The following is a 25,804-nucleotide window of genomic DNA, read 5'->3' as shown; positions in this document are numbered from 1 at the left end:
GTTAATTCATTGAACCAGAAAACCTTTATCAGCAATAACATGAGGCTGGGTAAAATTCAGTAACCACCAAAGGGTGGTACTTTTGGAAGGGAGGTAGCCACCAAAGGCTGGTACCTAGACTAGTATCATGATGCTTTCCCATTCATCTTTTTTCGGTTGGCTATGTGTTCTGTTATGTCATGTGACCAAGTACGACAGATAAATGTAGAAGAGTCAACAATGGGTGTGAAAGCAATGTGACAATGGATATTCCATTTTGACAGATAATTTGAATTCTCAGCTTTTAGCGTATCCTTAGCACATTACATTTGTACTATTGAAAAGGAATTGTGTTTTTATTTCTTCTTGTTACCTTTATAGATCAGGAAGAAGTGTCTCCATGTAACATAACCAAAAACACATTTTGCCACTGCAAGAGGGGAACCTACTGCCCTGCAAAATATCCATGTGACTTATGCCTGCCCTGTACAGCAAAGTAAGGAGAGGAAATGTACCTATATATAAAGGCCAATCTCTTTTTCTTCTTGCTAATTCTCTTTCTGGATGAAAGTATTTGCCAAATATAAAGGCCGACTTCACATCCTTTCTGTTCTATGTGTTAAAAATTGACCTAAAACCATTCATTAAAGTATTACTAAACCCACAACAGTAAAATCAGTCTTTATATGCAGTAAATCATGCTTGTTATACTCACTGTGGAACCTAAGAGGTTAATCCTGTGCATTGTGTAAAAAGGCTGTTGGATCCTGTCTGCTCTGATCCTCCCCAATCCATCTCCTGATAAAACAGAGCCTTGGGGACAAGCTGCACGTGCTCAATTTGGTGTGTATTGCTAGAAAGTTGTTGTTGTTTCTTGGGAGAGTGCATGTGATCAGCACAGGGCCAATCAGCACTGTCCAGACAGATGGGCAGGGGTCCTGCAGCCTCAAAGGACAGTCAGAGGAGAATGAAATCTCCTCCTACAAGCTTTAACCAGACACTGATACAAGTCACAAGACTGCTATATACATTTGATGAGAAAAGGTATTTAGCAGTTTATATTTACTAAAATAATTGCATTTCCATGTACTGTGGGCGACCAGATATAATGAATGCAGGGTCCTGGGTTTAGTAAAACTTTAAGGCAGTCCATGGGGGATTCCTTTTTTTTTTTTCATTCAACCAGTGGCATGAACGGAAAAAAGCAAATGACTCCCTGCTGTGTCTTTATATTCTAGCAGCAGAGAAACTTTCATGCTATCAGAATACACCAATCAGCGCTGTCAGCTTTATCTGGCAGTGCCAATCTGTACTGTAGATCAGTGGCATCACTAGGGGGGGTGACACCCACCAGAGCGTGGCACCTGGCATGGCACAGGATTGCGGAAGGCACCGTGGCTATCGCCTCTTCCTCCTTCCCCTGCACACGCCAATATCTCTGCTAAGAATTGTGAGGCAGAGGCAGGCCGCTCTGGAATCCCATAGCCCACTGCCCACATATCCTCCGGGAACCGACACTGCAATCGCCTATTATTGTGACAGGCAGGCAGGGAGAGGTTCCGGCTGCCTATCACAATTACATGCCTTAGAGCCGACGGACCATGGCTCCTCCTCCACACTGATAGTATATCCATAACAGGGGGCGAAGCCTAGATGGAGGGACATTTGTGTGGACAGAGCCACGCTGATCTAAAAAAAAAAAAAAAAACAGGGTTGAAACAGATAAATAAATATATTGTTCTTTCTTCTTCATAATGGCTTATTTGGATTTATAAACTTGGTCAAAGAAACTCTGTAGTTTATTTTTATATCTGTATACATTATAACTCAGTCCAATCAACATTTTCCTTCCCCTGTTTTCCAGCTGTCCGGAGGGCCAGGTTCTGAAGCAGGCCTGTAATGCTACTATGGATATACTTTGTGTCCCTGAAACTTATGGTGGAACGCGTACGTTTTAAATAATTTTCTTTTCTTGTTTGTGCGCCTACATTAAATTTGGTTTCTATTAAAACAGCAGTAAAGTCCATTTTGTGATTTTTACCTACAGGTAAGCCTATAATAAGGCTTACCTGTGATTAAAATAAATATCTCCTAAACGGGAACTGTTTAGGAGATATTCACAATGGAATGGATGCAGCCAGCAACACAACCTGCGAATGCGATCTGAAGGTCCAGATACCGGTGTCCCATCATATAAGGTCCCCCATCAGATAGTGTCCGCTGTGTACTGCGCATGCGCAGTACACAGCAACACAGATTCTGAAAATAGCCGAGGATGAACGGCGCCTGCGCCGTGAGTCCAGGTTCTATCCCCACCATCCAAATGGACATAGAGTAGGAATATAAAAGAGCCGAGTGCAGCGAGGCCGAGCCTGAAGCGTGGCGAGCGAAGCTCGCCGCGAGGGGTCCTCTCATTTTCACAACCCTATGTCTGCTTGGATGGTGGGGCTACCACCTCCACTCACGGCGCAGGCGCCGTTCAGCTTCGGAGATTTTCCGAAGCTTCGCCTGCTCCGTACTGCGCATGCGCAATACGGGGCGGACACTATATGATGGCAGGGCACTATCTGCCAGAACACCGGCATACAGTGCCGGACCTTAAGAGTACCATGCTGGAACTGAGTAATCCCGTACGCATGCACGGGAGTGATGTCATCACAGCTCCGGCTAAACATACAGCCGGAGTTTGCGAACCTGGAAGGAAGACCGGGGTAAGATGAAAGCCCTGTCAGCTGTGCCCTGCTGGCGAGATATCCCCTAAATTCCAGTCTTGAAGATGCAACAGAAAATGAGAGGAAGTCCCCCAAAATGAAAGGATTTCTGATTTAGATAAGTGTCATCAGAACATTTGTCCTCATTAAAAGATTTTTCCTCACCTCTGATTCTCATGAAATCTCTAAAATATTGGATTTCATCTCACCGTTTTGGTGATAATGGTGGTAAATTTCCAGAAACGGGACAGAAACTGCAATAAAAACTTAAGAGTCTAAAGCCGCGTACACACGGGCGGATTGTATGGCCTACTTAGTCCGTCATACAATCCGACGGACAGTCCGTCGTACTTTCGAATGAACGGACTTGACCACACACGGATGCACAAACAGTCCGTCGAAAGCTTGCGCGATGACGTGTACAGCACGTACGACGGGACTAGAAATAAGAAGTCCAATACACAGCAATGCAACCTTTCGCCGTGTAAATCCTTTCTGAGCATGCGCCATTCTTAGTCCGTCGAACTAGCCTACTGATGAGCGGATTGTCCGCTGAAACCAAAGTATGACGGACAGTATTTCGAAAATTCCGAAATACTTAGTACGCCAGACTGCACGCTGAAAAAGTCCGCTGAAGCCCACACACGAGCGGACTGTCCGCTGAAATGTGTTTCGACGGACTAAGTAGGCCATACAGTCCGCCCGTGTGTACGCGGCTTAATACTTCCCAGGTTATCCAAAGATGAAGAAAAAAGTATATTTATAATTTTTATATTTTAACATGAAGTGCCATAATATTCCTCAAAGCTATAGTTCAAGAACTTATGTTACAGAACTGATAAAACAACCCATATTAAATTCTTAGCCCTTGTACACACGGTCGGAGATTCCGTCGGAACGTTTCCTATCGGATCGTTTTGTTGGATATTCCGACTGTGTGTGGTCTGCATCGGACTGTTTCCATCGGAATATCCGACGGACCAATTTTTCCAACTTGCCGGTAATATTTTCCGACAAAATGCTCCGATCAGACATACTCCGATCATGTGTAGCCTACTCCGACGGACAAGGTGCTAGTCATCACGTTATGTACAATCGGATTTTCCGACAACTTAGTCCGACCGTGTGTATGCAACATCGCCTCCGGACCTCTTCCGGAATTAATCAGTCGAAATTACTCCGACGGATTTGGCTGTCAGAATCTCCGACCGTGTGTACAAGGGCTTACATGCGTTCAATGAAGAATGGACCCAACACATCACTGCTGTATGAATCTGAGTGCATATAATACTAGAATGATAATAAATGATCATTGAGACCTAAGGGGAATCAGGACCTCCTTCATCCTGCTGTCGATCCCTCCAGTGATAACTAAAGATCTATATAGCAGAATCAGGACCTCCTTACTCCCAGATAACAAGGATAACTTGCCACAAATTTGTGGCAGTGTTGAATTGTAATTCTGTTACTTGCTACACAATTTAACCGGCAAGTTGTGCACTTGCAGAGCGCTTGAAGTTCTGATTGACACTTTTCCAATTTGTAGCAAATTTTGCATGGCAAGTCTCTAGCAAGAACAAAGTTGCAGTGGTGAGTCTACAGCAAGAGCTCTGCAAGTCTACAGCATTAAAATTCAGCCACAGTGACCCCTGTGGTGGGATGACTATTGCACAACATAACTGAACCAGAACTTGCAGCAAACTTGCAGAAGGTTTGCAAAGAAAGTAGATCTGGTGTCATGCAATGCGGACTTGCTGCAATTGTGCAACAAACTTGTGAAGCCTGACAAGTCTAGCAATAGCTCAGCAAGTCATTTTCAAACTTGCAGCACAATTGCTTGCTATTTGGTCTCCTACTGGTGAGCCCCCTAGTAATAACAAAAGATCTATATAGAGCAATCAGGACCTCCTTCCTACTGCTGGTGATCCCTGTAGTGATTAGTGGCGATCTCTCCACTGATAACTAAAATTTGTATAGAGGATAGAGGAATCAGGACCTTCTTCTTCTGCTTTTAATCCTCTAGTGATAACTAAAGATCTATATATAGAGGATATGAGGACCTACTTTCTCTTGCTGGCAATCCCTCCAGTGATAAATAAAGATCTATATAAAGGAATCAGGACCTTCCTTCTCTGCTTTTAACTTCTCTAGTGATAATTAAAGATCTACTGTATATAGAGAAATCAGGACCTCCTCTAATAATACATAAAGATTTACTGTATACTGGAATCAGGACCTCTTTCCTCCTGTTGGTGATCACTCTAGCGAAAACGAAAGATCTTTATTAGGGGAATCAGGACCTCCTTAATTTTGCTGGTGATCCCTCTAGTGCTAGCTAAAAATCTATATACAGTGGAACCTTGGTTAATGAGTAACGCGTTTAACAAGCGCTTTGAAAGATGAAATTTTTTTTTTTTTTTTACAATTCTGACTCGGTTTGCGAGTGTTGTCTTGCAAAACTATCAGAAATCAAGCTAATGGGGTGTGCAGTACCGCATTTGGCCAGAGGTGCGTGGGCGCTGGTGACACTCCGAAATACTCGGAATCACTCGGAGATACTCTGAAACACGCGGAAATACTCTTCCTGAGTGTTTCCGAGGCTATTCCGCCAATGCGGAACAAATGATCTTCGTTTCCATTGACTTCTATTGGGAAACTCGCTTTGATATGCGAGTGCTTTGGATTACAAACATTCTCCTGGATTATGCTCGTAATCCAAGGTTCCACTGCAGAGGAATCAGGACCTCCTATCTACTGCTGCCCATCCTTCTAGTGATAAATAAAGATCTATATAAAGGGAATCAGGACCTCTTTCTTCCTGCTGGCGATCCCTCCAGTGATAACTAAAGATTTGTTTAGAGGAAGAGGAATCAGGACCTTCTTTCTTCTGCTGGCGATACCTCTGATGGCTGATAAATAGCTGATAAATAAAGGTCTATATAAAGGAATCAGGTCCTCTTTCTTCTGCTTTTAACTCTGCTAGTGATAACCAAAGATCTATATAGAGGAATCAGGACCTCTCTCCTCCAGCTGGTGGTCCCTCTAATGATAATTAAAGAGCCATATAGGTTAATCAGGACCTCCTTGCTCCCGCAGGTGACACCTCCAATAATAACTAAAGATATATACTGTATACTGGAATCAGGACCTCCTTCCTCCAGTTGGTGATCCCTTTCGTGAAAACGAAAGATCAATATTAGGGGAATCGGGACCTCCTTAAAGTGGTTGTATACCCCCGATTGTGAGTTTTACCTTTAGGTTAGCTTAGAATAAGGCTTATCTTTTAGGAGATATTTACCTTGTAGTGCGCCGATGATGTCTGCATGCGCTGTGAAGAAGCGGACCTCTGTACCGTTTCTTCTCGAGCATGTGCCGTGACTGTTGGCTCCGGCGCGCATGCGCGGGAGTGACGTCATGCGGCTCCGGCCAGTCACACAGCCGGAGTGCGTGGCCCCGGAAGGAAGAGGGGCGAAGATGGATGCTTCCTGCAGCGGGGACAGCGTGGGCCTCGTTTGCAGGTAAGTGACACATAATGGGGTTTCATCAGGGTTTACTTCCTCTTTAATTCTGCTGGTGATCCCTCTAGTGATAGCTAAAAATCTATACAGAGGAATCAGGACCTCCTTTCTGTTGACAATCCCTCCAGTGATAAATAAAGATCTATATAGAGGAATTGGGACCTCCTTCTTCTGCTTTTAACTCTTCTAATGATAACTAAAGATCTATATAGAGGGATGAAGACCCTCTTGCTCCTGTTGATGACCCCTCTAATGATCTAATGATCACTGAAGATCTACAGAGAGAATGAGGACCTCCTTCCTCCTGTTGATGATCTCTCCAGTGATAAATAAAGATCTATATAGAGGAATCGGGACCTCCTTCTTCTGCTTTTAACTCTTCTAATGATAACTAAAGATCTATAAAGAGGAATGACCCCTCTAATGATCTAATGATCAATGAAGATCTACATAGAGAATCAGGACCTCCTTCCTCCTGCTGATTATTCCTTTAGGCCCCTTTCACACTGGGGCAGTTTTCAGGTGTTACAGCGCTAAAAATATCGCCTGTGTAGCGCCTGTGTAGCGCCTGAAAAAAACGGCCCCTTTCATTCCAGTGTGAAAGCCGGAGGGCTTTCACACTGGAGCGGTGCGCTGGCAGGACGGTAAAAAAAAGTCCTGCTAGCCGCATCTTTGGAGCGGTGAAGGAGCGGTGTATTCACCGCTCCTAAACCGCTCCTACCCATTGAAATCAATGGGATAGCGCGGCAATACCGCCGGCAAAGCGCCGCTGCAGCGGCACTTTGCGGGCGGTTTTAACCCTTTTAACCCTTAAAACCACCCCGCTAGCCCCCGCAGACCGCAGCAAAAACGACGGTAAAGCGCCGCTAAAAATTTACCGCCGACGGCCGCACCGCCCCAGTGTGAAAGGGGCCTTAGTGATACATCCTAGAATTCTATTCTCCCAGGTACACAAACAAATCATAACAAGCTCATGTACATTTTCCAGCACATCTGTTGAGAATGAACCATATGTTGCTTGTGTTCTATTCTAACCCTTGCTCTTGGACTTTGAATTCTCAATTTTATGTATGTTATTTTACAGATTTGAAAAATATCCTTATCATCACCATCAGCACTGTTCTCGGTACCTTAATCTTCTCCTTGGTGTTCTTGTTTTTACTTTCTGTAAAGAGGAGGAAACAAGGTGAGTGGGTGGGCAAAGGCCTGTGTACCTGTAGATAATACAAGCAGAAACAGCCATATAATGTGTTCAATGAACATTCATTAATAACTAGTGATATGACTCTGACATGTTATTGTAAGATCATTTGGTTTTGGATACAGTTAGGTTAGAGAGATTTCTCTCTGTTACCCAATTGAGGAGATTTGCCCGGACTTTCTCCGCCAAAAATTGAAAGGGAAGCAGTCAAGAAGCAATAAAAAAAACTGGCAAAAAAACATGACAGAGATTCTAAAATTTCCATGCTTTATCCAAAATGAATAAAATGTTTTGACTGTAGTGAAAAGAGATTAGAACACATGTCAAGTTTTTTTTTATTTAGGTAGATTCACTTTATTTGTCCTGTTTACCTTTACCACCAAAAGTGAAAAAAAAACATCCTAAATTTTGAGGTGTCACCAGAACAGGAAAAGGGAGGAAAACTTCCAGTGGGGGCATTTGTTCTGGTGACAACCAGAGATCCCCTCGCTTTTGAGGGATTTACTCTTGTTTTATGTTTTGGCTATGGGACAGGAAGAGAAGGAAAATCTCCCCAATGCGGCACAGATTTAAAAAAAAACAAAAAACTGACGGGGCTTATAACCCTTCCTTAACCACTTCCCGAGTGGCGTACGTCGGCAGAATGGCACGGGCAGGTATATTTGCGCACAGGTACGTCCATTTCTATATGCCGCCCTGCCATCGTGTGTGCGCCGCCAGGATACCGCGATCGTCTCACGGGGAGGCTGAACAGGGAGATGCCATTGTAAACAGCATCTCCCCGTTCTGCCTAGCAACAAGTGACACTGATCTCTGCTCCATGTGATTGGAGCAGAGATCAGTGTTCACTAACACAAAGCCCAGCCCCCCACAGTTAGTAACATGCCCCTAGGACCACTTAACCCCTACACTGCAACCCCTGGTTAACCCCTTCACTGCCAGTGTCATTTACACAGGAGTCAGTGCATTTGTATAGCAGCGATTGCTGTATAAATGACAATGGTCCCAAAAATGTGTCAAAAATTTTCGATGTGTCCGCCATAATGTTGCAGTCACAATAAAAATCATTGATCGTCACCATTACTAGTAAAAAAAAATTATTAATAAAAATGCCATAAAACTATCCCCTATTTTGTAAACGCTATAACTTTTCCGCAAACCAATCAATAATCGCTTTTTTTTACCAAAAATATGTAGAATAATAGGTATCGGCCTAAACTGAGGGAAAAAAAAACGTTTTTTTTATATATTTTTGGGGGATATTTATTATAACAAAAAGTTAAAAATAATGCGTTTTTTTTTTCAAAATTGTCGCTTTATTTTTGTTTATAGCGCAAAAAATAAAAACCGCAGGGGTGATCAAATACCACCAAAAGAAAGCTCTATTTTTGGGGAAAAAAGGACGTCAATTTTGTATGGGAGCCATGTCACACGACCACGCAATTGTCAGTTAAAGAGGCGCAGTGCCGAATCGCAAAAAGTGGTCTTAAGCCAGGAAAGTGGTTAATATATCCAAAAAAACAAACAAACGACTTTATACTTTAACCACTTGCTTACTGGGCACTTAAACACCCTTCCCGCCCAGACCAATTTTCAGCTTTCGGTGCTCTCACACTTTGAATGACAATTACTCAGTCATGCAACACTGTGCCCAAATGAATTTTTTGTCCTTTTTTTCCCACAAAAAGAGCTATCTTTTGGTGGTATTTGATCACCTCTGGGGTTTTTATTTTTTGCGTTATAAATGAAAAAAGACCGAAAATTTTGAAAAAAAACACATATTTCTTTGTTTCTGTGACAGAATTATGCAAATTATTAATTTTTCTTCATAAATTTTGGCCACAATTTATACTGCTACATATCTTTGGTAAAAATAACCCAAATTAGTGGATATTATTTGGTCTTTGTGAAAGTTAGAGAGTCTACAAGCTGTGGTGCGAATCGCACAAACTTGATCACATCTGATGTACTGGTGGCCTATCTCGCTTCTTGTGACCCGAAGAAGTCAGGAAAGTACAAATACCCCCCAAATTACCCCTTTTTGGAAAGTAGACATTCCAAGGTATTTAGTAAGAGGCATAGTGAGCTTTTTGATGTTGTCATTTTTTTCCCACAATTCTTTGCAAAATTAAGATTTTTCATTTTTTTTTCTCCACAAAATTGTCATTGTAATAGGTTATTTCTCTCACGTGGCATGTGTATACCACAAATGACACCCCCAAAAAATTCTGCTACTCCTCCTGAGTATTACAATACCACATGTGTGGGACTTTTTCACAGCCTGGCCACATAGAGAGGCCCAACATGCAGGTAGCGCCATCATGTGTTCTAGGAACATAAATTACACATCTAACTTGTTGACTATTTATTACACTTTTGAAGCACCAGGACAATGACACGTGACACTGATGACAGATGGCACTGATACGTGGCAATGATGACACTTATACGTGGCACTGATGACACGTGGTACTGATGACAGATGGCACTAATATGTGGCACTGATGACAGATGGCACTAATATGTGGCACTGATGACACGTGGCACTGATGACACGTGGCACTAATACGTGGCACTGAAGACACGTGGCACTAATACGTGGCACTGATGACAGATGGCACTAATACGTGGCACTAATACGTGCCACCAATGACAGATGGCACTAATACATGGCACCGATGACGCGTGACACTGATGACAGATGGCACTGATAAGTGGCATTGATGACACGTGACACTGACAACAGATGGCACGTGACACTGACAGGTGGCACTGATGACAAATGGCACTGATACGTGGCACTGATGACAGATGGCACTAATACGTGGCACTGATGACAGATGGCACTATGTGGCACTGATGACACGTGGCACTGATGACAGATGGCACTTATACGTGGCACTGATGACAGATGGCACTGGGGACAAATGGCACTGACAACAGGTGGCACTGGGGGCAGGTAGCACTGGGGGCAGGTAGCACTGGGGGCAGGTAGCACTGGGGTGGATGGCACTGGGGGCAGGTAGCACTGGGGTGGATGGCACTGGGGCAGATGGCACTGCTGGTGGAGGATGGCACTTTTTTTTTTTTTTTTTTTACTTTTTTTTTTTTTTACTCGAGGCAGAACGGCTGCCGCTGCAGCCGTTCATCTCTCCCCTCTCACACTGTCTGTGTGAGGAGGAAGAGCGGCGATGAGAGATGATCTCATATGTTTACATATGAGATCATCTCCCATTGGACACGCCGATCATGCTGTAAACGGCCGATGTGATTGGCCGTTTACAGCGATCTGTGTTTGCCTGTCCCCGGAGGACACGGCGAACACAGAACTTCCGCGATGCGCGCCCGCGGTGGCGCGCATTGCGGAAGTAAACATCAGGACGTCCAGGGACGACCACCCGGACGAACGCGCCTGCTCTACGGCCGTCATTCGGCTATAGGGCGGGCGCGAGGTGGTTAATTGGAAGCAATCAATAGTGTTTTCACAATGCTGTATTGTATTAAAAAATTAGCAATCTTTGCCGTTTCTCCTACCGAAGCACAAATATAGATGTTCTCCTGTTCTCCTACTCCAAACTTGTGTGTAGGAGATCCTTCATCACAAAGATTGTTCAGTGATCATGGTGGACATGCAAGGCTGACCACCTTCATTGTATGGCACACAACCTTCTCACTGCCTGAGGACATTAGATGGAAACACGTACCGAGAACAGGAACATCTTCATAATCTGATCGTGGTGTAATAAGGTATAGTCAGATGTGGAGCAGTGCGTGCACAGAGTCAGAAGCAGCAAAAATATCATGATATGGTATTAAAAGCAGGACCAGATTTACTATTTATCACAGCAGACCTGTGTCTATAGGCAACAGAGAAGGCTTTTTTTCTGACACCATTCTAAAGATGGATATACACAGAGCTGGACTGGGACAAAAATTTGGCCCTGGACTTCATCCAGCCCACTTTCATTTAGCAAATAAGCACAAAAACTGTTTATAAAACTATACGCAATTGTGCAAAAAAAACATAAGTAGCATAACATAAGGAGTCCTCACTAACCTCTTTTATTATTTCATTTTCTCCTCTGTATTTTTCTCATCTTTCTCACATCACTGCGTGAAGTTGAGGGCGAGCTGCGCAGCCATTACTTTGTCACTGAAACCGGCCCACTGAGCCATCGGCCCACCGGAAAACTCCCTGTAGTCCCAATGGCCAGTACATGCCTGGATATACACCAGTAAAATTTCTAAACAAAATGTTTTTCTTTTTCAGAACATTCATTTGATTTTCTTATGGATAGTTGGGTCAAATTACAGAGCCTTGCGAAAGTATTCGGCCCCCTTGAACTTTTCAACCTTTTGCCACATTTCAGGCTTCAAACATAAAGATATAAAATTTTTATTTTTTGTGAAGAATCACCAACAAGTGGGACACAATTGTGAAGTGGAACGAAATCTATTGGATTTTTGAAACTTTTTTAACTAATAAAAAAATGAAAAGTGGGGCGTGTAAAATTATTCGGCCCCCTTGCGTTAATACTTTGTAGAGCCACCTTTTGCTGCGATTACAGCTGCAAGTCGCTTGGGGTATGTCTCTATCAGTTTTGCACATTGAGAGACTGAAATTCTTGCCCATTCTTCCTTGCAAAACAGCTCGAGCTCAGTGAGGTTGGATGGAGAGCGTTTGTGAACAGCAGTTTTCAGCTCTTTCCACAGATTCTCGATTGGATTCAGGTCTGGACTTTGACTTGGCCATTCTAACACCTGGATACGTTTATTTGTGAACCATTCCTTTGTAGATTTTGCTGTATGTTTGGGATCATTGTCTTGTTGGAAGATAAATCTCCATCCCAGTTTCAGGTCTTTTGCAGACTCCAACAGGTTTTCATCCAGAATGGTCCTGTATTTGGCTGCATCCATCTTCCCCTCAATTTTAACCATCTTCCCTGTCCCTGCTGAAGAAAAGCAGGTCCAAACCATGATGCTGCCACCACCATGTTTGACAGTGGGGATGGTGTGTTGAGGGTGATGAGCTGTGTTGCTTTTATGCCAAACATATCGTTTTGCATTGTGGGCAAAAAGTTTGATTTTGGTTTCATCTGACCAGAGCACCATCTTCCACATGTTTGGTGTGTCTCCCAGGTGGCTTGTAGCAAACTTTAGACGAGACTTTTTATGGATATCTTTGAGAAATGGCTTTCTTCTTGCCACTCTTCCATAAAGGCCAGATTTGTGCCGTGTACGACTGATTGTTGTCCTGTGGACAGACTCTCCCACCTCAGCTGTAGTTCTCTGCAGTTCATCCAGAGTGATCATGGGCCTCTTGGCTGCATCTCTGATCAGTCTTCTCCTTGTCTGAGCTGAAAGTTTAGAGGGACGGCCAGGTCTTGGTAGATTTGCAGTGGTCTGATACTCCTTCCATTTCAAAATGATCGCTTGCACAGTGCTCCTTGGGATGTTTAAAGCTTGGGAAATCTTTTTGTATCCAAATCCGGCTTTAAACTTCTCCACAACAGTATTACGGACCTGCCTGGTGTGTTCCTTGGTCTTCATGATGCTCTCTGCGCTTTCAACAGAACCCTGAGACTATCACAGAGCAGGTGCATTTATACAGAGACTTGATTACACACAGGTGGATTCTATTTATCACCATCAGTCATTTAGGACAACATTGGATCATTCAGAGATCCTTGCTGAACTCCTGGAGTGAGTTTGCTGTACTGAAAGTAAAGGGGCCGAATAATTTTGCACGCACCACTTTTCAGTTTTTTATTTGCTAAAAAAGTTTAAAATATCCAATAGATTTCGTTCCACTTCACAATTGTGTCCCACTTGTTGGTGATTCTGCACAAAAAATTAAAATTTTATATCTTTATGTTTGAAGCCGGAAATGTGGCAAAAGGTTGAAAAGCTCAAGGGGGCCGAATACTTTCGCAAGGCACTGTAGCTTTGGTGTTGGACTATAGTGGTGAGAAAGTTCAAATTAGCAGGATGGAAAATTTTTCTCGAACAAATGAAATTCTAGCTGTGGATGTACTTTTTCTTCAGGAAAAATTTAACATCAGCCCCGATAAGTAAAGCAAAGTGTTTGGTGAAAAAAGAACTGGGGAAACCAAATGGATGGGAGATGGAAAGGGAATACCATTTTAATTGCTTGCTAACCATATACTGTATATATATACGGCAGCAAGGTGACTCTCCTGCTCTGGATCACATACCTAGTACATGAGCCAGCACTTTTGGATGGTGGTGCGCCTGTGTCGGCTGCCCGCTGATCTGCGGGTATCTGCGGCGATAGTTTGTTACACAGGCAGAATATCAGTCTGCCTATGTAAACAAGGCAGATTGCCATTCTGTCAGCGGGGAAGGCATTGATCCTGTGTTCCTGCAAAGCAGGGACATGGATCTATGCCTTCCTCTAGTACAAGCTAGAAACATATTTAACCCTTTGATCGCCCCTGATGTTAATCTCTTCCCAGCCAGTGTCATTAGTACAGTGACAGTGTCTATTTTTTTAGCACTGATCACCGTCAGTTACTGTCCTGACTGTCCACAATATCAATATCAGAGTCCCGCTACAAGTCATTTATCGTCCCGATTACCAGTAAAAAAAAAAAAAAAAAAAAAAAATTCTATAAAAATATCCTATAGTTTGTAGACACTAGAACTTTTGCACATACTAATGAATATACGCTTATTGGAATTTTTTTACCAAAAATATGTAGCAGAATACATATTGGCTTAAATTGATGTAGAAATTAGATTTTTTACATTTTTTTTTTACTGGATATGTTTTATAGCGCAAAAAATAAAAACCACAAAAGTGATCAAATACCACCAAAAGAAAGCTCTATTTGTGGGAAGAAATGGACATACATTTTATTTAGTTACAGCTGTGCAATTGACAGTTAAAGTAACACAAAAAATGGCCTGGTCATGAAGGAGGGTAAATCTTCTGAAGCTGAAGTGGTTAATTAGGATCTTTGCATTATACTTAAAGATAAAGGAATTTGGTAGGTACAAACCATTGGTTGTCAAAAGGTGTGACAGGGCTGGAGACAATGAACTGAACATATTGTAATGAAATCTGTTTAATACAGCTGAAATTCCATTCAAGTTGACTTAGTTGACTTAACCACTTCAGCCCCGGAAGATTTTACTCCCTTCCTGACCAGAGCACTTTTTTTAACTGACAATTGCGCGGTTGTGCGGCGTGGCTCCCAAACAAATGCTATAATAAATATCCTCCAAAAATATATATAAAAATTTTTTTTAGGCCGATACGTATTCTTCTACATATTTTTGGTAAAAAAATAAAAAATAAATCACAATAAGCGTTTATTGATTGGTTTGCGCAAAAGTTGCAGCGTTTACAAAATAGGGGATCGTTTTATGGCATTTTTATTAATATATATATATATATTTTTTTTACTAGTAATGGCAGTGATCAGTGATTTTTATCGTGACTGCCACATTATGGCGTACACATTGGACATTTTTGACACATTTATGGGATCATTGTCATTTATACAGCAATCAGTGCTATACAAATGCACTGATTCCTAAACGACACTGGCAGTGAAGGGGGTTAACCACTAGGGGGCAGTCTAGGAGTTAAGTATGTCCTGGGGAGTGATTCTAACTATGGGGGAGGCGTGGCTACGTGTGACATGTCACTGATCTCTGCTCCCGATCACAGGGATACAAACAAACTCAAGAATAAACCAAAGAAAAAACCAAGCTTAACTTACCACCAGCCCACAGACAACCAAATAACCTGTCTAACAGTATGCGTTAAAAGCAGGGGTTTAGTCTGCACACATTTGCAAAAGCGTGCGTAAGCCACAGAGCACTGTCAAGGCACCCCGGTATCTGTGGTACCTAATACTAACTTATAAGTGTCCCCACAGTGGAGGCACATGCATTCTGATGGATAGGTGAGAGCAGGTAGACTGAAGGGGAGCCACCCCTTCTTAAAGGTACAGGAGCACACTGAACACCGAGCACCCGATCACAGGGAGCAGAGATCAGTGATACTGTCACTAGGCAGAACGGGGAGATGCTTATTTACATTAGCATCTCCCCATTTTCCCTCTCCATGAGGCGATTGCGGGTATCCCCGCGACGATCAAGTCCACGGGACCCACGACCCGACTCACGGAGGTCCCGGTCAGCACACACGTGCAACTCCGGTGGCATGCACGCAATGGCATGGTGGCAAATTTAAAGGGACATACAGTTACGGCCAATTGCCCAGCCGTGTCATTCTGCCGGCGTACATTGGCATGCGCTGGTCAGGGACCGGGTAAAGGAGAAGTATGGCTAAAGCCCCATACACACTATCAGATTATCTGCTGAGTTTTTCCTTCAGATTTACCAAACCCATATAATATGAGGACAAACCTTAGGAGTTTCAATGTGTATGCAATCAGGCAGGCCCTTCTACTACATGGTTTTGGTAAATCTGAAGGAAAAACTCAGCAGATAATCTGATAGTGTGTGTGGGGCTTTAAGCTTTTTTGGTTATTCTTCTCTTGTGGGCTAAAGCTCGCTCCCAGTCCAGGCTCTGAAAAGATCCCGACCCATTCAGAAGCCTGGACCGACTGTTGCCTCAGGCTCTCAGCAATCTGTTGAGAGCCTGAGCCAGTCACTCTTGCCCCCTCCACAGCCAATGCTCCAGTGAGCACTGGAGGGACAGAGCAGAGAGCCAGAGACTGACAGTCTTCGGCTCTTTGCAGGCTGAGGACCGAGAACTGAGTGATCAGTGGGGTTTGATCACTCATTCCCAGTCTTAGAGGCAGCGGGGGGCAGATGCAGCTGGGATCATTGCTGCAGCCATCTAGGTGAATATGATTTTTTATTTTTTTTGTGATTCCCATACTTCTCTTTTAATGATGGCAAGAAATAATGTTCTGATGAATGAATGTTCAAATGAAAATCTAACCGTGTTTGTCAAATGTAAGGAAAATTAGAATCAATAAAAGGAGAAAATGTTATTTGTTAAAAAGGAGATCTTAGTTGAACTGCTTTGTCCACCATAGGCTGTTTGTCTACAGTCTACAGACTGCGGTTATTGAATACCAAGTGTTATTACGCAGTACAATCATCAGGTTCTCTTCTTTTCTTTCACAGGAACTGTAGTATGATGAAGATTTACACTACAGAAGATTATACTATTATACACCATGGCATTCTCCTCTAAAATGTTGAACTAAAAAAACGGATCCATCCAAATGTGAAACTTACCTAAGACATACAGTATATTTATATATAGTTGGAGGATCTAGGGTACAATTATCTGTAGAGCAAGCCATGGACTGATGGCAGAACTGTTGATGCACACATATAAAGGTAAAGGGTTCCATGCATTTGTAGCCGACGGTGGACTACAGTTATCAGACACTGCAGACTTACCCTCTCCTTTCTTAGACTGTCTCTGTGTTCCGCTAGTGCTGGGCGTGAAAGTACTCATCTTCCTGAGCCCAGCAGAGAGCACTGTGGGGACTGTAGTCTCTCCGAACAGATATCCTGGATCTACAGAACTATCTATGGACTACACATCCCAGCATGCCAACTGCTACAGAGAATGAACTCTGGGAGAAGCTTTAAAAGGGTCAGCAGACTAGGCCCAAGCTCTCTTGCTTCCCAGCTTGTCCCCTCCTGTGCGAGAGGACTGCGACGTACCTCCCAACTTTTTGAGATGAGAATGAGGGACGCCTATCAGCAAAAGTATGCAGAGCATAGGACACACCATTGATCACGCCCCCTTAAAGGAGAATTGTACAAAAAAACAAGATTGGTTAAACCCACAAGTGCTTTTTTTTAACCACTGCTATTCCTTCTGGAATTTACAAATGCAATTTAGAAATCAGATGAAAGGTTTAGCGCTGGAAAACACTTTTTGATCAGACCAGAATGATGGACAAATGAGGAGGAATGAGGGACAGAGGGACATTGCTCCAAATTAGGGACAGTCCCTCGAAATCAGGGACAGTTGGGAGCGATGCTGCGGCAAATCAGTGATTCCAGCTCCGACCAAGGTGGGTCCCACGCAAGGGCGGACTGACAACTCACTCGTGTCCCCGCCCACATTCAAGCCACACCCACACAAATCCTCACCTACATATTGCACTGCCCACACTACATGTGTTCGTTACAGAATTTTTCTGCATTATGTTCAAAATAAATGTTTATTATAGAATATAAAGAAAAATAAACTAACATTAAATAAAGTGCAACAATGGTACATTCCCAAAATTAAGGATTTAATAAATTAACATAATATAACAGGTGCAACCAATGGGAGTCAGCTGTGCTGAAGGACCTGTGGTTGGGCCAGAGGAAGGGCTGTCTGTAGGGAAGGTGGGTGTGAGTGTGTGGGGGGGTCATTTTTTAGCTTGATGCCACACATTGATGTTTTATATTTTGTATTTTTAATAAATTTGAAAGGTTACTCTTATGGGTGTGATACTTCTTTTTGTTTTTTGTGTTTTGAGTCTTCGATTCATGATACACACCCTCCTAGTATCATTACATGAATCCTATCTATCAAGCAGGATTCCCATAGGTCTCTTTTTGTTATTATGCATTTGTATTTGGCCTCCTTTACTCTGATACTCCCAACTAAAATCTAGTGGAACCAATTGCCTTCAGAAGTCACCTAATTAGAGAATAGAGTCTACCTGTGTGCAATTTAATCTCAGTAAAAATACAGCTGTTCTGTGAAGCCCTCATAGTTTTTTTTTTTTGAGAATCTTAGTGAACAAACAGAGTCATGAAGGCCAAGGAACATACCAGACAGGTCAGGGATAAAGTTGTGGAGAAGTGTAAAGCAGGGTTAGGTCATAAAAAATATCCCAAGCCTTGAACATCTCACGGAGCACTGTTCAATCCATCATCCGAAAATGGAAAGAGTATGGCACAACTGCAAACCTACCAAGACAGGCCGGGCAAGGAGAACACTCAACAGAGAAGCAGCCAAGAGGCCCATGGTAACTCTGGAGGAGCTGCAGAGATCCACAGCTCAGGTGGGAGAATCTGTCCACAGGACAAATATAAGTTGTGCTCTCCACAAATCTAGAAAAGAGATTGATTGCTAGGCCCTGGGGTGGCAATCAGAACACCCTAGATAAAAAAGTGGCACATCCGAATAATGATATTTGAAGCAGAAGATTGCTGCTCCAATCTCAATTTTGTGACTTTCTGTGTTTTTTTTTGCATTCTTGTGATTTTTGTGACTTTCTGCGATTTTTTGCGTTTGTTTGTGATTTTCTGTTCTTTTTTTTGCGATTTTATACACTTTTGGTTTCTGGTTGCTCTTTGTGATTTACTCTAGAGCCTGAAAGTTTAAATGATCACTTTTGTAGCAAAATTATCATCTCAATCCTGTTGCTGCATCAGGTATAGAGAGACTGTCTCCTACATATCTGCTCACGTGACACCTATTGTTTTTCTAGAGTTCCTTGAAATTCAACGGGGAGGGGAAGAAAAAACCAGCAGCCTGACCAACTTTTCCATAGCAAACACAGATATTATGAGATCATTGCTCTTTGTCTATTGTTTCTTATATAGCCATTCATGTAATATCTATAAATCTCTGGGAATTTTGGATCACCGTCTGAAGTTTATGTTATTTAGCATACATAATTAGTTCATTAAAAAGATGTTCACATAACTTTTCTAGGGGCCCTCTTTATTTTTCCACCTTTTCCATGCACCGTTTAAATGCCTCCCCATCTGATGACGATTTTTGTTGCAAACTTTAGATATATTCTTTGTTTGTGAATCCAATACTAATAGAATCTAGATGTCGTCGAGTGGGGTTTGCGTTTCTCTTGAGTGCATGGATTGTGGAAATAATGATTTACACATAATAATTTTTAACGAAAATTAAGGTTTTATTCACATAATTTTCAAATGTAATTAGGTTTATATATTTTGGGATGATGTGTATATATATATATATATATATATATATACATACACACATATATATATATATATATATATATATATATATATATACATATATATATACATACAGTTACCAAGACATTATGGATAGTGTTGGGAATAGGGTTACTGGTATTTCCACACTAATTTCATGTATATGCTATTTTGCTATTTTACAATTTTGTATAATTTTTGCATGTTTAGAAATTGTCATGAATTTTGTTTATCATTATTTACACACAGGTCTCCTTGAGAGTATTTATTATTTATGACTTGAAGAGTGATGTTGTTACTTTGTACTTAGTTATTGTTTAATATTGTTTTAATATTTATCATGGTCTTTGTCCCAAGACTATGGGAGTACACAATGGGAGAAGTTGAATGAGTGCGAACAATGGAAATAATCATGTGTCTAACGCATACATATATATATGCGCATTGGTTTACTTAATACATTTTTCCTTGTTTGGTGGACATTATTAGGCATTATTCATATTATATATATACAGGGTACTGGCGCAAAGAATCAAAAATATATTATACCAATCATTTGTGTCTGCTGCAGTCAAAAAAAACTGCCCTCCCCACTCTAGGGTGAGGTTATAAAGAAAAAAACGTGTTTATGGACTGCGCCAACTATTAAATAAATTTGTGTACCACCACTACTATATATAACCATAGACCTTAATAGTGTATATTGCTATTAAAATGTCCAGTGTCAGACACTATTAATTATACCCTTCAAAAAAATATATACATGCTCATGTGCCCAAATAAAAAAACATATGAAAGTATGTGTCATAAACCATAGGATTCAAAACCATATGTACAATACCAACGTGAAAATACAAACCAAAATGAAGAAATTAAACTGCTACTATGAAATAAAAGAAATCATTCAATATATATATCTATAGTGAAAAGTTCAATGCACTCAGTGCAGTGGATGATTACAAGTAGTTAATAAGTTCCAGATGAATCGCCTCAGTGAATGATCAGCCAGCTCCTATGGATTCAACTCTTAACTGTGCAACTAAGTCGCACCATATTGTGATTCCACCACCACTTATAAATTGCCCACTCACCAGAAACAGGTGAATGTGCGCCTTTGGTTCATTAGTTGGATAACCACTCCACACAATGGATCAATCTGCACCCTCTTCAAACTACCAGTTCTCATGGAAAATAAATGGGCATCATGGTGTAGTACATCTGAACTTGTTTATTTAAAAAAGTTATAAAAAGACTATTGCACTCACATGTTTATGCCCATAAGCCGGAAACCAAGCTGTTCCAGCTGTGTATGCAGGGTCCGGAATGCCGGTACGCGTTCCCCTGTGTGAATCCTATTCCGTGTGCGTTCCTAGCCTCGTTCCCATTGAGCAGGAAGTGACTCCAAAATCTCCCAGCAGCCTCTACACGTTTTGCAATTGTTGATTGCATCATCAGGATGACGCAATCAACAATTGCGAAACGCGTAGAAGCAGCTGGGTGATTATTCATATTAACTTGTTTTTAGCCTTTGATTTAATATTCAACTTCACATCCCAGGTGTCCCCTACCTTTTGGGTGTCGTTTTAAGGTTTGAATATGTGGGCAGGTCTCTATTTTTGATTGCTATCAAGATCTGAAGTCTCTATATATATATATATATATACCCACGATCAAACTTAAATCATTTAGGTATGACTAAGCGCCGTGATAGAGTGTGAAACGCGTTAGTATCTGCACTATTTTTCCCTATACATGAGGTGACTGCATTTGGATTTTATTATTTTATATCAATAAAGATGCCTTCTATGGTGTGCGGCTGTCCAGGATCCTTTTCTTTCCTCAATGATTTTTGAAGGATAGAGAAAAATGGACTTTAACGGCACATGTAAAATATTGTAACAAATTTTAATAGATCGCATATATATTATATACAAATACACTTTGAATAATACAAATTAATTAGAAAATACAAGAAAAAGAAGGACGCATTGATCAACCCAAAAGATGGATGCCACTTGTATACTTCCTGTGGGGTATTAATGAACAAGTCAGAGAAACATAGGTCATAGGTCCTGAAGATTTAAAAACACTTTTGGCTCAACATGTTTTGAGATTTTGCGATTATCGCTTCTTCAGGAGCTTCTGTTTAATTAAAAGAGATACATTTACAATTATAAACAAATTATACAATGATCATAAGTCATGTATCAATGTGTGATCATATATGCATACAGTGTGAACTCACCACCCTTGGTGTTCAACACAATTTCTTAGTTTCTCCCTTGACGCATGCGCGGTGATTTCGGGCCGGTCCGAGCGGACGTCGGAAGTGCACCAACGTCACTTGGACAGGGTGCATAAAGCAGCGAGATGGGATCTCTGATCTCCAGGTGTTCTGAGGGATGGAGGAGCCCAGTATTTCCCCGCTGACAGCGAGAAAATACTGACGGACCTAGAAATAGAACATGTTGTAAATATTTCCGACGGAACCAATTCCTATCAGGAAAAACCGCTCGTCTGTATGCTGTTCAGACGGACCAAAAATGATGCATACTCTGAAGCAAGTACGAGACGGAAGCTATTGGCTACTGGCTATTGAACTTCCTTTTTTTAGTCCCGTCGTACGTGTTGTGTCACCGCGTTCTTGACAATCGGACTTTGGTGTGATCGTGTGTACGCAGGACATTTTCAGCGGAACTCCATTGGAACAACCTTCAGAGTTTATTCCGACAGGAAAACCGGTCGTGTGTGCGCGGCATTATGCCCTGTACACGCGGTCGGACATTCCGACAACAAAATCCATCACATTTTTTCTGACGGATTTTGGCCCAAACTTGTCTTGCATACACACGGTCGCACAAAGTTGTCAGAAAATACGATCGTTCAGAACGTGGTGACGTAGAACACATAGTACAACGGGACTATAAAGAGGGCAACAGCCAATAGCTTTTGTCTTGTAATTTTTCTGAGCATGCGTGGCACTTTGTCCGTCGGAATTGTCTACACACGATCAGAATTTAAGCGATCAGATTTTGTTGTCGGAAAATTTTAGCTCCTGCTCTCAAACTTTGTGTTTCGGAAATTCTGACGGAAAAAGTCAGATGGAGCCCACACACGATCGGATTTTCTGACAACAAGATCGGATCGCACATTTTCCGTCGGAAAGTCTGACCCTGTGTACAGGGCATTAGAGTCTGCAAAAGTCTTGAGACTGGAGCAGAGGTTCACCTTCCAGCAGGACAACGCCCCTAAACATACAGCCAGAGCTACAATGGAATGGTTTCGATCTAAGCATATTCATGTCTTAGAATGGCCCAGTCAAAGTCCAGACCTAAATCTGAAGATTAGAATTAATATCTAATATTCTTGTATCTCAAGGGCGTTTCTGGATGAATAGCATTGATAGTCAGACTGACTTAAAACAGAATGTGAGTTTATTATCACACAGTTGGCATCATAAATACAATGTAAAAAGTATAATAGTTCAGTTCAGTGTAGGTAAAAATGTATGAAACAGAATAAATAGTTATAAAGCTGTAATAAGCTTGCATGTGTGCTTCATGGCTGCTGCCTTCTGTCTCCATGCTGTCTTGAGTAACCAAAAAGAGGTAGGAAATTACGTTCTTAGACTTCTGGAAGAATTCAGCTATTCCAAATTGTCAAAGTCTTTGTGTGAATATGTCTGTGTCATCTCTCCTAGTGTGTGTGTGTGTGTGTGTGTGTGTCTGTCTGCCCTTCAATATGGAAGCATTGGCTTTATATGTTACATGTGAACGTCATAACCTCACAAAAACTTAGAACCTTGTATGCCACACATTCATTTCTGCTAACTTCAGCAATATGCTATACAAAGGGAGATACTAATTCAGAAAGATATAACCAAACATCTACTAATATGACTTTAACTATATTAAGTAACTATACACAAATACTTATTAATATGACTGAGACTACACTTAACTAATTTAACAGGATATAAACAAATATATATTATTCCTTTAGCTACGTAGATACGTGTCTATTTTTGTCTTCTTATGACATTCTATACTAAGAAACCAAAAATGTAATTCTCATACACCAGGGATCTGCAATTAGCGGACCTCCAGCTGTTGCAAAACTACAAGTCCCATCATGCCGCTGCCTCTGGGTGTCATGCTTGTGGCTGTCAGTCTTGCTATGCCTCATGGGACTTGTAGTTCTGCAACAGCTGGAGGTCCACTAATTGCATATCCCTGTCATACACCATTAACTTCTAGCAATACTCAGCTTTAGAAGAATCATATCAAATCAATTGATCAAGGTCATTCACACATACTATATTTATTATGACTAATCATAAAACCAAATATGTTTTGCAAGCTTGCCATGAATATAATATAAAACCTATAAGTGCCAAATTATGAATTTGGAATAGTAGTCTAACAAAATCCAATTGAGAATCTGTGGCATGACTTGGAATTTGCTGTTCACAGACACTCTCCAGCCACAGCTGACAGAGCTTGAGCTATTTTTCATAGAAGAATGGACAAAAAGTTCACTCTCTAGATGTGCAAAGCTGGTAGAGACATCCCCAAATCACTTGCAGTTGTAATTGCAGCAAAAGGTGGTTCTACAAAGTATTGGGGCTGAATACAAATGCACGCCACGCTTTTCAGATATTTATTAGTAAAAATTTTTGAAAATCATTGATCATTTTCCTTCCACTTCGCAATTATGTGCCACTCTGTGTGTGGTCTATCACATAAAATCCCAATAAAATACATTTACGTTTTTGGTTGTAACATGATAAAATGTAGAACATTTCAAGGGGTATGAATACTTTTTAAAGGCACTGCACATAGTTACATAATTAGTCTGGTTGAACGAAAAAACACTTAACTTTATTAAGAGAGAGTCAATTTTAAAAGGATGAGGGCTGCTCTCCAGACTTATGCCGCGTACACACGGTCGGAGAATCTGTCGGAATGCGTCTTATCGGACCGTGTCGTCAGATAATCCGACTGTGTGTGGTATGCATCGGATTGATTCCGTCCGAATCTCCGTTGGACCCAATTTTCCAACATGTTGGAAATATTTCTCGACCAACTGGGCCGGTCGGACATATTCCGATCATGTGTAGAGAATTTTGATCGGACCAAGTGCCACGCATGCTCAGATCAAATTCCTACATCAAAGCTATTGGCTACTAGCCTGAACGTAGTCCCATCAGAACGAAATTATGTCATCACGTCCTGAAAGATCGGATTTTTCGCCAACTTGGCCCGACCGTGTGTATGCAACAGTTTCGGACAAAATCCGACGGGCAAAATCCGACGGATTTGGTTGTGGAAATCTCCGACCGTGTGTACAGGGGCTTAGACTGGAAGGATTTATTGGCATCAATGAACACAGAACAGAAATGGGAATTCATCAATGTGACTGTATGTAAACTCACTGCAAAATATATTCCCATAGCCAATACGTTTAAAAGGCTAAAAATAAAATGTATGTGGCTCACAGCCAAAGTTAAAATAGCAATAAATAATAAAGAAAAGCTTTTAAAAAAATATATAAAAATGAAGCAAAGCTATCATTGTTTAAATGTTACAAAGAATATAATAGAATATGTAAAAAGGAAATCAAGGATGCAAAAATTCAAAACGGATGACAGATTGCAAAAGATAGTAGGACAAACCCCCAAAAATTTGCAGCATATTAATAGTAAAAGGTCAGATCTGAGCATGTAGGTCATTTACAAAATAATCTAGAGTGGGTGACTGGGGACAAAGAGAATGCACATTTATTAAATACTTTCTTCAACTCTGTGTTTACAGAAGAGCATGGGGGGAGTTCATGTCTATAATATGGGTGGTAGTGACACAGCACCAAATGATCAACAATGGCTCAATAGTGATATGGTCCAGAAATATTTAGACAGAATACAGGTGGATAAAGCACATGGACCAGTTGGCATCCACCCATGGATCCTAAAAGAATTGAGCTCTGTCATTTCAAGGCCATTGTTTCTAATATTTAGGCACTCATTAATGACTGGAATGGTACCACTGTATTACAAAGTCTTTACCAAGTAACTATAGATCTGTTAGGTTAACTTCTATAATCTGGGAAATACTGGAGAGTTGAACAAAAGACCACATAGAAGAGTTCTTGCTGGAAAAAAATATTTTAAGCAACAGACAGCATGGATTCATGAACATGAAAGACAGAAGTTGTCTAACAAACCTGATTTATTTTTATGAAGAGGTAAGTAAAACCTTGGACAGAGGGGTGGCTGTGGACGTGGTGTACTTGGATTTTGCAAAAGCATTGGACACAGTTCTCCAAACACGGCTCATGTGTAAGGTAAAGTGTACAGGCTTGGAAAGATCAGTTTGTAAATGGATAGAAAACTGGCTAAAAGACAGAATTAAGAAGAGTAGTGGTTAATAACTCTTAAGGCCCGTACACACGAT

General features: G+C 41.4%; 1 protein-coding gene across 2 annotated transcripts in view; it reads left to right on the top strand.

Moving 5' to 3' along the window:
- The window catches only part of LOC143960889 (tumor necrosis factor receptor superfamily member 26-like), a 54,321-nt gene extending 36,456 nt beyond the window's left edge, over positions 1 to 17,865 (top strand). Inside the window, exons 4-7 of one of the 2 annotated variants that reach the window (XM_077469878.1) lie at positions 361 to 475; positions 1,844 to 1,926; positions 7,293 to 7,394; positions 16,539 to 17,865. In XM_077469878.1, the coding sequence (XP_077326004.1) occupies positions 361 to 475; positions 1,844 to 1,926; positions 7,293 to 7,394; positions 16,539 to 16,552 (314 nt within the window). In that variant the 3' untranslated portion in view covers positions 16,553 to 17,865. The remainder of the gene's footprint in view (positions 1 to 360; positions 476 to 1,843; positions 1,927 to 7,292; positions 7,395 to 16,538) is intronic. The other variant, XM_077469879.1, reaches the window with a different exon arrangement.
- The last annotated feature ends 7,939 nt before the right edge of the window (positions 17,866 to 25,804 follow it).

This window comes from Lithobates pipiens, unplaced genomic scaffold (genome assembly GCF_037356315.1).
Source record: "Lithobates pipiens isolate NorthernLeopardFrog02 unplaced genomic scaffold, aLitPip1_a1.2 Scaffold_8, whole genome shotgun sequence".
NCBI classification, from domain to species: domain Eukaryota; kingdom Metazoa; phylum Chordata; class Amphibia; order Anura; family Ranidae; genus Lithobates; species Lithobates pipiens.
This window is presented reverse-complemented; position numbering and strand designations above follow the sequence as displayed.